The following is a 12,536-nucleotide window of genomic DNA, read 5'->3' on the forward strand; positions in this document are numbered from 1 at the left end:
TTGTATTGATTCGGCTGTGTAAGTCCAAGTGTGTAGTTTTGGCCACATAAGTCCATTCGGCGGTATAAGTCCAAGTGTGTAGCCTTGGCATCGTAAGTCCATTGTTTTTAGCATATTGTTTTACTATTATATTTTCCCTAACTTAAACGTATTACCAAACATCAAAAAGGGGGAGATTGTTGGAGCAATCCCAATGGTTCGTGCGACCATGTGCTTTGGTGTTTGGCCAAAGGGTTTAAGTTAGGTTCACCCTTGTATTTGATATGTATACTTGAGTTGTGCAAGACTGCAGGATACACATGTGACTCAGGTTGACGGCTTCGGGTCCAGTGAAGGATGGAGCATCCGAGGGACCGTGGACAAGGTAGCAAGGACAAGGGATGAGGGAAGCGACTTCGAGGCATACGCGAAGGATGACATTGGGGACGAGCCGCGGGCTTGAATGCATCCGAGGGACGAGAGCCAAAGGAAGTAGGCTTGACGGCAAGAGGTCGAGGCTGCGAAGGAAGCGTCAAATGAGTCGTAAGGGTGAGGGTCCGAGTGCTGAGAGATTATATTCGAGTACCAGTCGACTGCTAGTTTCACCAGTCAACTGGTGTAGCCGACTGGGAGCGAACAGAATGCTTCTGTTCGCTCGACCAATGTGGAGCAGTTGACTGCTAGTTTTAGCAGTCAACTGGTATCGAACCGTTGGGATGTAACAGTTGAATTTCCACAGAGAGCAGTCGTTGCTAGTTTTAGCAATCGACTAGTAGGCAGTGTTTTCAACTCGCGGCCTATATAACCAAAGCTTGGGAGCTTGGTTATAGTTGACGAAATTAGTGATGGTAACCCTAATTAGTAGTCTACTAGTCTCAAGAGTCTTGGTTAGTGTTGTGGTGAGGTTTCTCCACCCATAGGGAGTGACTTGAGATAGCCGGAGTTTGTCGGGGGCTAATCCACCGGCGGATCGAGATCGTCCACCTCAATGGCATGCCGTAGAGTAGGAGCAAGCAATCTACGAACCACGTTAAACGAACGTGTTAGCGGTTTTCATTTTCTTTCTTAATTTTAGTCTTTAGCTTATTTGTTTTGTTTGTATTCCGCTGCGCAAGCTAACAAGTGTAGGAAGCGAGTATTTGGGGGTGCCGCCTATCCAACCCTCCTTTAAGCCGGCCACCGATCACCTCTACAGGCTATTTATTAACTGTGTGGTTGTATTTACTTTCAGTCGTGTGGGTTGTTTATAAACTGCGTGGTTGTGTTTACATCCAGCTATGTTGGCTGTAGTTTGCTTGTGAGTAGCCTTGTGGTAATGTATATTCATTTCATTTGTTACTACTATAGGGGAGGTGTTGTCCGATTTTCATCGGACCACCTTATCCTCGGGCGTGACATGGGGAGCTTGGTTGAGCTGTGACGATAGGGTGAAGTGGTGATCTCGGAGAGGAATAGTGAGTGTGTGTGGGGTTCGGCTTAAAGCTTTGGCTTTATACCTAGCGTTATTGAGTCTAGCCTTAGACTTAATCAAGTCAATTACTCCTAACCTAATTGGTTGGTTAATAGGTCTTCCATCAAATTGTTATTTCTATCGCCTTAAAATAGGTCTCGAGAATTCGTTATTAATCTAGTAAACTCCTAAAAAAAATTACTAATAATTCCTTTATAGGTCATTTCCCGAATTAATTCTCGTGAGACCTTACACCAACCTTTCCGTTGGACTTCCGATCACCAAGTGTCTTGTCAACCTTTGATCGACATGGATTTTTCTCTTGCCAACCTTCTCATTGGACTTTCGATCACCAAGTACCCGATTAATCTTTGGTCCACTTGGATTTTCCTTTTGTCAACCTTCCCGTGGACTTTCAGTCACCAAGCGTCTGGTCAACCTTTGATCCACTTGGACTTTTCTCTCACATTTTGATTAAATATTGAAACTCAAGCTCGAGTCAATTTGAGTTTAGTGAACCTGATCAACCTTGACTCGAGATTGATTGCACCAACATAAGGGAGGCCCTTAGTAGGTCAAGGGGTGATCGGATGCTTAAGGGAAGGCCTGAACCATGAGAATAATGATGATCCTTTATTTGCGGAGAGTATTGTTAAGAATACAATCAAAGTTCTACATTGAAAATACATAGAAAAGATCATGAATTTATAAAATGAAAGATATCTCTATTAGTATAGAGTCTTTTGGATACAATCCAAAAAAATCATGAGGATTTATACCCAAAATGGATAATATTATGTCATTGTGGAGATATATAAATTGTTTTGATCCACACAGTTTTTTGTGTAGACCTCTAAATAAATTTTAATTTGATATATATTGTGTATCGTGTAGTTCAATCAAAACTCGTTCAAATATCTATAACTAATTATTAGGTGGAACCCACAATGACCTTGTTTCAAGTCCAAAAAATATCATTTAAGATATTTTCGGAGCTCCGAATAATTTATCTTAAAAAAAATTTCATATTGTAATAACTATAAAATTGTAGCTGCTACAACTATATAATAGCTATAGTTTCATAGCTATTGCAACATATCCAATTTAGACTGGAGATATAGTAGTTAATTACTAAAATATAGCCAATTTAAGCCAGATATGATAATAATAAAAATAATATTGAAAAATAATTATATTATTTTACCAGAGGTGGAATGCTCTTTTAATTTTAAAAAAAAAATCAACAGAGAGGGCATATGTTTGATGATTTGGTAGAAAAAGGAGCTTCATTCTAATTTTTGCCCAAATAAGAATTATAGAGCTATCTTATTGATTGAAATTGTATTCAAATTATATATTTTATTTTATTGAGATACCCTTAATATTTGATAATTATTTAATTTGTTTATTCGTATATGTTTCTTATTTAAAGGCGCATATCAAGTGTCAACCTTGATGTGATTCTTTATTTTTATAAGAATTTATTAAATATTCAAACATTTTTATTTGCAACACTACACGTATTGTTTATTGAAACATCGTCACCAACAATCTTTTTAAACATACTTCTAAATAATTCATTTTAGTAAATAAACTTACTCTAAAATTATCCTTTTTAGACAAACTTTTATATTATAATTGATTTCAGAATAAACTTATTTTATTCAAAATGTGACTTAACTAACTCATCACTTATTGTGAAGTATATTTGTTATATTGTTTGAATAATTATTTATTTGACTTTTAATATTTTTGGTATGTGTGTGTATAACTGTATATACCTTAGTATTATTAATTTTAAAAAATCATTAAAATGTTTTAAAAAATATTGTTAAATAAAAATAGATTGTGAAACGTGCATGTTTTAATTGTGAATAAAATTTTAATGCAATATTCTTTTATTTAAAACATGAATACAATTTTAATGCAATTTTCTTATATATATATATATATATATATATATCAATTTTAAGTTTTAAAGAATTATTTTTTAATCAAGAATTGGTGCAATACTTGGTGACGAAACGAATATGCTTTGCGAATCTTTTTTAATCAGGAGGAAATGATTAGGTGTTTCCCTGTCCGGAGTAGTGCAGGAAGCCGGAAAGGATCGGGGACCATAGTCACGCAGTCCAAGCACACTTTCACACGTTATAACCCTTTGCCACCCGGCGGACTATGCGTCACACACGTGTCGGAGGCATTTACGTACTTTCGTCTGATTCCTCGGCCCGGATCCGGTTTGTGGGTGTGCTGCGCCGTCGGCGTGTCATAACTAAACCTGCCGCGGATGCGGATCATCAATCTAGCACGGAGACGGAATCCGTACATCGTATCGGATCCGGTTAGCGGATTTGCGCTGGCTGATCAAGATACTTGCGACACGACAGAGGAATTGACAACGGCTTGACCTCACTCCACTTGTAAAGTGCGGCGTTGTATCTTACAATGGGATCGGGTTACTGCCACCTTCGAAGAGTAGGGGATGGACTGGCGGAAGTTTTGATGAGCTGGCCTCGTGGCGAGCGCTGAGACGAATAGTATGGTGGACTATGTGCTGCCTCGAGCACGGAAGCTTGTGGTAGTAGGACACAGCGTTGCCGGAGGAGTGTCCGTGTAGGGTCTCGCAGCAGCAGCAGCAGCAGCAATGCACATGAGGAAGTAATTAAAAACAAACCCTATCTTTCTTCCTTAAAGCTGCCCATGTCAACCACTTATTCCTCGTTTTCCTTCTCTGGTTTCGGTTTAGGGATCAAATCGATTTCGCTCTCGTCTTTACGGGCTCCAAGATCGGACTTCTGCTGCTGCAGGGAGGGAGATCGGATCGGGGGTTAATTTGGCTGGAGATCAAGGATTTGTTTCTGAATTCTGAGGGTCGTTTTAGAAGAGCTTAAGCGTCTTCCACGCGTGTCGTGGAAGTCGTACTTGTTCGAGTATTTTGACAGTTGAGGTAGAATTCATCGACTTCTTTTTCTGCTGATCTTCAGAATTTTCCGTGCTTTGGCTGTTGAATTTGTTTCTGTTTTAATCGTTTCGTCTTTTGCTCTTTTTTAAAGGGTTTTGGGTGAAACTTGAAGCCTGAATCTCGGTTGAGAATCGTGGATTTGGTGTTGGTAGAATTCCAGACTTGTTGATCAAAGACGCTTCAGATCTATAATATTCAGGAGGTACTTGCACCACAAGGCGTTGCTTTTCTGGTCCAAAGCGTTCGGGATGTACGGAAGTGGAGAAGACGCCCTTTGAAAACCGTCCGAAGGAAAAAATAACAAAAACGGTTTCTATTAGTTTCTCAAGGCGTAAGAGGGAAGCCGATTCACAAAGGAACGTTTTACCGTTCCCTTTACTGGAGTAAATGATTCAAAGCCAGTGCCCGAGATAGGCTTCAAATCTCGAAGTAGGTGTTGCACCTCCCCCGAAGTGATCCTGGTTGAGGCTGCTTTTCTTGGGATTTTTAGGTAGGCTATACCCCGAGCTGGAATTAATATTCTGATGAATGAGCTGTTATGGGTATTTATGCGGTTTTGAAGGGTGAAGCCTTGACAGAAAAATAGATCCTGGTTTCCTTGGTTTCTCTTCGATTAAAATCCTTTACTTGATGGGGAAAGCTGATGGGGCAGTAAAACCGGGAACAGTCGTTTTTTGAGCATTTATTTAAAGTTCAACTCTTTTTCTGGTAGTGCTGTTGGGGAGAGGGTTCGGCGTATTCTCATGGCAGTGGTGGATGCAAATAGATCATCAGGCTTCGGTTAGTTTATCTTTCTACTGTGTTTTTTTTTTTTCTTTCTCTTTACCGGCTTCCTTCTTTCTAAGAAACACGGCCAAGAGATTTTAGAAAATTATGAAATATTTTACTCGGTCGTTCTTTTGGATGGAAAAAAAAATTAAAAACTTCATTTGTCACAATAATTTTTTTCTGGAAATTTCAGATTTAAGCTCAATTCTATCTGAAATTGAGTTTTCTGTTTAAATTCAAAAAATTGAGAAAAAAATTTCCATTAAAGGAAATGGATAAACATGGTAATTGAAAATTTTGTCTGTTGTAAACATAAATACGCTATTAAAGTGCAACAATTATTCTCCAAAAACTAAAACTATGATCTACTGAGCTAGTTTTTTAGTTCTTATACTTCCGCTAACCTGTTACATTTTCCCCTTCTTTTCCCTCCAATTTTTGGTTGAAGAAACCACCTGCTAAGATTTTTTTTTTTTAGAAAATGTTACTGGTTTCTTGGGTTTGATTTGATGTTGATACTTGAGCTTGATCTGATAGTCATTTAAATTTACATTTTGTTCTAGCTTATTTTCCCTTCTTAGGATAGGGTGTTTGCTTGTTCCCATGTGGCAAAAGGTAAAATCGCTCGCCCCCGGCGTCCCCGCCGCATCCGACCCCAGGCCATCACGAGGGAGGTAAATCACGGCAGCCGAGAGGGCAAGTGGTGGTGGGGTGAGTTGCACAGGTCCAGGGATTTACGCCCCCGACAACCCTACGATTCGATCCTGCGACCTCATGTGGCAAGCATGCCACCACTTACAATCTCGGATGACCCGTGAAGTTGTGTTTGCTTGTTCCCAGTTTCATCTCTTCGATAACATGTTACCATGGTTCCACAATTCATGCAGTTCTCTATAGATATTGATCAAACTTGTTTTTTTTTCATGTACTTTAGCATGTTGTTTGCAGATGATATTATTTTGGTAGATGAAACACGTGAAGAAGTAAATGCTAAAGTAGAATTTTGGAGGGAAACACTAGAAGGGAAAGGTTTTAAGTTTAGTAGATAAAGACAGAATATATGGAATTTAAGTTTAGCAATATTAGAAGTAATGAAACAATTGTTAAGATAGGAGAGGACGAGTTGCCCGGAACCGAGAGATTTAAATATTTAGGATCATTTTTGCAAAATGATGGAGGGATTGAGAAAGATGTCTTACATAGAATGCAAGCAGGATGGGTGAAATGGAGAGGAGCATCGAGTGTTTTATGTGGCCGTAAAGTACCTCTTAAACTTAAAGGTAAGTTCTATAAAGTCGCAGTTAAACGTGTTATGTTATATGGAGCTGAATGTTGGGGCTATGACTCTTGCGCATGATTAGAAGATGAGAATTGCAGAGATGAGGATGTTAAGGTGGATGTGTGGACATACGAGGATGGATAAAATAAGAAATGAGAGCATTAGAAAGAAAGTCGGAGTTGCATCTATTGAGGAAAAACTCTGAGAGACACGTTTAAGATGGTATGGACATGTACTTAGACGACCAATAAATGCTCCAGGTAGGCGATGTGAAATTATGATAAACATGCATATCAAACGAGGAAGAGGAAGACCAAAAAAGACTTGGTTATCAACAATAAAATAAAATAAAATTTATTTAAATATAGATGATGATATAATAGGAGATAGAGCTCAATGGCGTAAAAGGATTCATACAGCCGACCCCACCTAGTGGGAAAAGGCTTGGTTGTTATTGTTGTATACGTTGTGTTCTTTATAAGAAAACATCTATGATTAGTTCTATTTGAATCATGCAGTCATTTTACAAATATTATGATTTATGGACTGTGGCAATGATGTTCATTATTTCTTTGGTTCTTCAGGGATTTCTGGTGATATGTTATACAAGGAATTATGGCATGCATGTGCTGGCCCCTTGGTTACCTTACCTCGTCAAGGGGAGCGTGTTTATTACTTTCCTCAAGGTCATATGGAACAGGTTCGTGCAATGATTTTAATTCTTCTGTTGTAGTTGGCTTTTGAATTTTAAATTTCTTGCGGCTAGTTATATGATACTTAGTAAAATGGTTGTTGATCACCATTTCAGCCTTAAGTGATTGTTTCCTTTGTTATAGCTGGAGGCATCAACAAACCAAGGGCTAGAGCAGCATGTGCCTGTGTTCAATCTACCCTCAAAGATCCTGTGTAAGGTGGTCAATGTTGTTCTTCAAGTAAGTTTTCACTTGTGTAATATCTACTTGTCCATGCTAGATCATGTTGATGCTTTTAGTAAAAGTTACTGATTCTAATTTCATTGCACAATTTCACAATATAGGCTGAAAAAGATACAGATGAAGTCTTTGCACAGATTACCCTGTTGCCTGAGTCAAATGTGAGTCTTTCTCACTATGCTCTTTTGTATACAGAGTAAGAGGTTTTGAAGCTATAACTAAAGCTTTAGTTGCTTTGTGGTGAATTCATGAGCATTGCACAATCTAGTGCAAGATTTTGATAGTTCTAGATTTTTTTTTCCCTATTCTCATGTTTCTACATCGAGCAAGAGCAGAACATATGTCCTGAAAACTTTTCTTCTGGCAATTTGTTTCTTCTTTGTTATAATATCAATATTCCTTATGGTATTTATTTTGTTAATATCCTACTCCTGTTTATTGTTCAGGCTGGTGAGGTCACTTCCCCAGATCCTCCTCTACCTGAGCCTGAAAGCTGCAAAGTTCACTCCTTCTGTAAGACATTAACTGCCTCTGACACAAGCACCCATGGAGGTTTCTCAGTTCTTAGAAAGCATGCAGATGAATGCCTTCCTCCACTGGTTGGTCACTGTTACACCTTGCTCATATGACATTCGTCAAGTCAAATAGGATAAAAATTTAGCTTTCATGCAGATCACTTGACTAGCAATCTTATCGTCATATAATTTTATCTTTTTTGCTAAATCATTCTTCCCTTGCATAGGATATGTCTCTGGAACCACCTTGGCAAGAGCTAGTTGCCAAAGATCTTCATGGAAATGAGTGGCGATTTCGTCACATCTTTCGAGGTCTACTTTTTTCCTTTTAATTCTACTCTCATAAGACCACTTGCTTTTTCTCGCTTGTTCAATGCTAAACCTAAAATCTTTCTTTTTCTTAGAAAAGCACTCATATATTGTGATTTTCATGTTTTTGGGTCAATTTTTAATAAATCGAACCACTTTCCCTATGAAGAAAAATCAGATAATTGAACTAATATCACTTAATGAAATTCCACAATATGAATAGTTGGTCATAAGTCATTTGTCACTTATAATATTGCAGTTATGTGAAATCAAACTCATGCATAAACATTTTGCAATGAGGTTCTTGATTTACTAATTTGTGCGCTGAAGCTAGTAGCATGTATTTCCTTCTTTTCCAGGTCAGCCTAGACGGCACTTGCTTACAACAGGTTGGAGTGTATTTGTCAGCTCAAAGCGTTTGGTAGCTGGTGATGCTTTTATATTTTTAAGGTTGATAAATTATGAGTTCAATTGTTTATGTTCATATGTTTTTCATAAAATTTAGTATTTTGATATTCATAGATGAATTATCATTTTCCACATTCATGGCAGAGGGGAAAATAAGGAACTGTGTGTAGGTGTCAGAAGGCTCATGCGACATCTAAACAACATGCCATCATCTGTCATTTCCAGTCATAGCATGCATCTTGGAGTTCTTGCTACTGCATCCCATGCTATTACTACTGGAACTCTTTTTTCTGTATTTTACAAGCCAAGGTAAACTAGTTTTTTTTTTCGAAATGGTTTTGCTAGTTTGATGTTGTTGTCATGCCATATGGCCCATATCTCTCTACCTTTGAGTGAACGCTCAATTGCAATATGCTAGTGTAATGTCTGCAATTAACAATTGATCATTCTTGTTAATTTTGAACTTATAGTGTGAAGTCTTTTTCTTTTATATTCCTCAGTCTTTTATATTCCTCAGTTTCTGCTAATTGCCAATGTCTCTGTTAACCATTTTATCATAGATGTCCATTTTTATTTTCTTACTCAAAATGGCTAATAAAGATGAGTACAATGCTCCAGAGCAAGCCGTTCTGAATTTATTATAAGCCTGAACAAGTATCTTGAGGCTAAGAATCACAAGTTGACTGTTGGGATGAGATTCAAGATGAGATTTGAAGGTGATGAGGCTCCAGAAAGAAGGTATTTTAGGAGGATTTGTAACTGAAATAACAGTTTAGTTTTTCCTTAAAACTAATTGCAGCTAGATGTTGATGCAGAGTTAGTGGAACTATTGTTGGTGTAACTGAGAAAGCATCTTCTCAATGGGAAGATTCAGAATGGAGATCATTAAAGGTAAACTTTCCTGCTGAGTCTGAATGGTAGAATCACGATGCTAATTGAAATTTTTTTCTCTGTGCAAAACTTATCCTCTGAACAAAATTCAGGAACCTAATATGATGTTTGATTTCTCTGACTAGGTCCAATGGGATGAACCTTCATCTGCTATACTTCCAGATAAAGTTTCTCCTTGGGAATTGGAGCCACTTGTAGTGCCTACTCCCCCAACATCCCAACCAATCCAAAGAATAAAGCGAGCACGACCACCATCTTCACCTGTTATCTCCCCTGACCTTTCTTCAGTGTCTGGTATTGATTATCTATATCCTGGCTCCTTTGTTTAACTGAGTCAAATCTATTCTTTGTTGCTTTATATCAATTATCAGTAATAGATTTGTCATATCTCTCAATGCATCATTACTTAATATTCTTTCTTGTTGAGAAAACATTTATATTATTTATTCTTAGATGTACGCATTCTGTTGTCTTGAGAAAGATTTTATATTATCCATTTTGACCTCTACTGAATTGAGTCATCTATTTGTTCTGAGTGCTTTGATATTCAACTAGGCTATAACTGTTCTGTAATCTTGAGAATGATATCATATTATTTATTCTGACATTTTCTTTGGTCTCGGGTCCACTTTTGGATTTCTTCTCAGTGCTTTGAAGTTCAATTATGCTAGATGGTGTCTTGCTTTGGTGATGACACTTGATATGCATTTGTTTTGATTAAAGGGATTGAGTCTTTATGGATTAAGGACTGCGAGTGACTAGAAGATTTTTTAAATTTTATAGTTGATAATGTGACAGTAAAAATAGGATTATCCTCTTTTGCATTTACCAACACTACTGAATGATACAAATTCCTGCATTCAGTAGGTTAACACAATCTGGACAATGTCATATTTGTTTGATTCCCTGTTAAATTCATGATGTAGTTGTTTTCCTTTCAGATCTTTTACTTTTTTTTTTTTTTCTGTCATGCCCATGCATGCAGGTGCTTGGCAATCCCCATCTAAAATGTTCTCTTTCTCTGCATCGCAAAGGGTTCCTGAGCTCTATACACCATCTAAACCACTTTCTGTGCTCTCATCAGCATCCAATGCTTGTTCTATTGGATTTGCAACAAAATATTCTCCTTTGCCTGTTGCTGACAGCCAAATGGGCTGGCCAACCACTCCAGAAACCCCAAAAGAAGCCTTATCAGCAAGCGTCAACAAAGAATCATGCGATAAAAAACATGAAACAAGCAAAGGCTGCAGGTTATTTGGTATTCAGCTAATTGAAGGTTGTCGTGGAATAGAGGAAACACCATCCATTCCTACGATTAGAGGAATTGAGGTGGACCAACCAGTGAAATCTTTGGAAGTGGATTCAGAGTCACAATCACAGCCATCAAATGTCAACAGATCAGATACTGCCGGTGAGGCAGAAAAATCCAGTTTGAGGTCATCTTGGGAGACACAAAACCAGCAACTGAGGAGCTGCACCAAGGTTTTATGGAATGCTGTTCCTTCTTTCCGATCAATATCTTTTGATCAATCACATTTTTATGTTTGATTTAATACTTTTCTGGTGTTGACAAGCTCATTTATTAACTGACTCGAAAACTTTAACTTGTACAGTGGTGGAAGTTGAGGGCTTGAAAATGGACAGCTAAATCGTTCCCTTTTCATTGTGCAGGTTCACATGCACGGAAAGGCAGTTGGGAGGGCAGTGGACTTGACCAGATTATGTGGGTACGATGAGCTTCTGCAGAAGCTGGAAGATTTGTTTAATATCAAAGGAGAGCTTACTAATGTACCCAAAAAGTGGGTGGTCTTCTACACAGATGATGAGGATGACATGATGATGGTCGGCGATGACCCTTGGCTGTAATGCTCTGCAAATTTCTCTCCCTGACAATATTTTAACAACCATCTGGAAATTTGTTACCTAAATTCATTATGCAAATTTCAACATCTTGTGCCATTGTAATTTGGATCAACAACTTCTATTTGCAGTGAGTTCCGCAGGATGGTGAAGAAGATATACATCTACACGAATGAAGAGGCCAAGCGACTCTCTCCTAAGAGGAAACTCCCAGTGCTTGTAGCTGCAAAGCCTGGTTCCTTGCGTGACATTGACATGGATGCCAATGGTAACAACCTTGAAGGTGATGACAATGGCGACGTTGCTTAGGATCTTTGACTTCTACTCACCAAGTAGTGATATAGTATTCTCTCAAGCAGTTTATTTTTTGTTTTGTTTTGGGTTGAAGTCTGGCCTAGTTGGGTGCTATGAGTATGGTCTGTTCTCTTGCATTGTTGAGCTGATTCGGCAATGGCTTCTATTTTGTGGCTTTCTTCTTTCTGTTAGGAGACGTAATGTGAAGTAGGTCAAATGCCTGAGCCATACTTTGTATGAGCTAGAATAGAGGGTGAAAAGCACGTCACTTTTGTGTCTTCTCAACTTGATAAATGAATGCCTGTCTTGACCTCGAATTACTCGGTTGAAATTTAGGGTCTTTCGTCTTCCAGTAGATATTTGGAACAGACCGAATTTAATAAGCTGTTGCTTTTTTTATTGAATTCACGGGTTTAATCAGCTTCTAGTAAATGAATGGGGTAAATTATGATGATCGAGAGTCGCTCTATGTGGGAGATATTTTATTCATCAATGGTTTTTCTAAGACTTAATCTCTTAACCTATTATTAATAGTAAGTCTGAAAACTAATTGAATTTATTGTAACAAAAATACAGGATTCAAGTCGAAGCGGTCATCCCTAGCGTCCCATCAGTCCGTTTTAGTATCTATACTAATAAATCATAATGATAAGTGAATAAGGGAGGATATCTATCCATGTGGTAAAAGACGATTTGTTCGCTCTCAGCATCTCCGTCAACTCGTCTTTAAGTCAACACAAAGGAGGTAAATCACAGATGATTATTAGTCATTAGTGCAAATGGTCAAGACATGGAGAACCTGATGTGACAACATCCTATGTCTTAATCATCGCACCGCCCCGAAGAAACGGGAGAATATCTATCCATGCATCAAACTTTTGAATTC

At 38.1% G+C, this 12,536-nt stretch overlaps 1 protein-coding gene across 2 annotated transcripts; it reads left to right on the top strand.

Moving 5' to 3' along the window:
* The first annotated feature begins 4,108 nt into the window (after positions 1–4,108).
* LOC121980284 (auxin response factor 7-like) lies at positions 4,109–11,967 on the top strand. Of its 2 annotated transcripts, XM_042532265.1 has the most exons (16): positions 4,109–4,379; positions 4,486–4,884; positions 4,957–5,174; positions 7,026–7,141; positions 7,278–7,373; positions 7,478–7,534; positions 7,820–7,972; positions 8,116–8,200; positions 8,557–8,647; positions 8,750–8,914; positions 9,224–9,343; positions 9,421–9,496; positions 9,622–9,790; positions 10,482–10,978; positions 11,168–11,358; positions 11,488–11,967. In XM_042532265.1, the coding sequence occupies exons 3-16, from the start codon at positions 5,138–5,140 to the stop codon at positions 11,663–11,665; spliced, it is 2,031 nt and encodes a 676-aa protein (XP_042388199.1). In that variant the 5' UTR covers positions 4,109–4,379; positions 4,486–4,884; positions 4,957–5,137; the 3' UTR covers positions 11,666–11,967. The 2 variants fall into 2 exon arrangements, with proteins under 2 accessions (XP_042388199.1, XP_042388198.1); XM_042532264.1 differs by having other exon boundaries at positions 4,486–5,174.
* The last annotated feature ends 569 nt before the right edge of the window (positions 11,968–12,536 follow it).

The sequence above is a fragment of the Zingiber officinale genome, chromosome 5A (genome assembly GCF_018446385.1).
Source record: "Zingiber officinale cultivar Zhangliang chromosome 5A, Zo_v1.1, whole genome shotgun sequence".
Lineage (NCBI taxonomy): Eukaryota > Viridiplantae > Streptophyta > Magnoliopsida > Zingiberales > Zingiberaceae > Zingiber > Zingiber officinale.

Bases quoted from the DNA above. Each gene is read 5' to 3' on its own strand.
- LOC121980284 (XM_042532264.1), top strand. From the start codon at position 5,138: ATGGCAGTGGTGGATGCAAATAGATCATCAGGCTTCG. The intron at 9,344-9,420 runs GTATTTTAGGAG...ATGTTGATGCAG, and splicing joins GATGAGGCTCCAGAAAGAAG to AGTTAGTGGAACTATTGTTG. The intron at 9,497-9,621 runs GTAAACTTTCCT...TTCTCTGACTAG, and splicing joins CAGAATGGAGATCATTAAAG to GTCCAATGGGATGAACCTTC.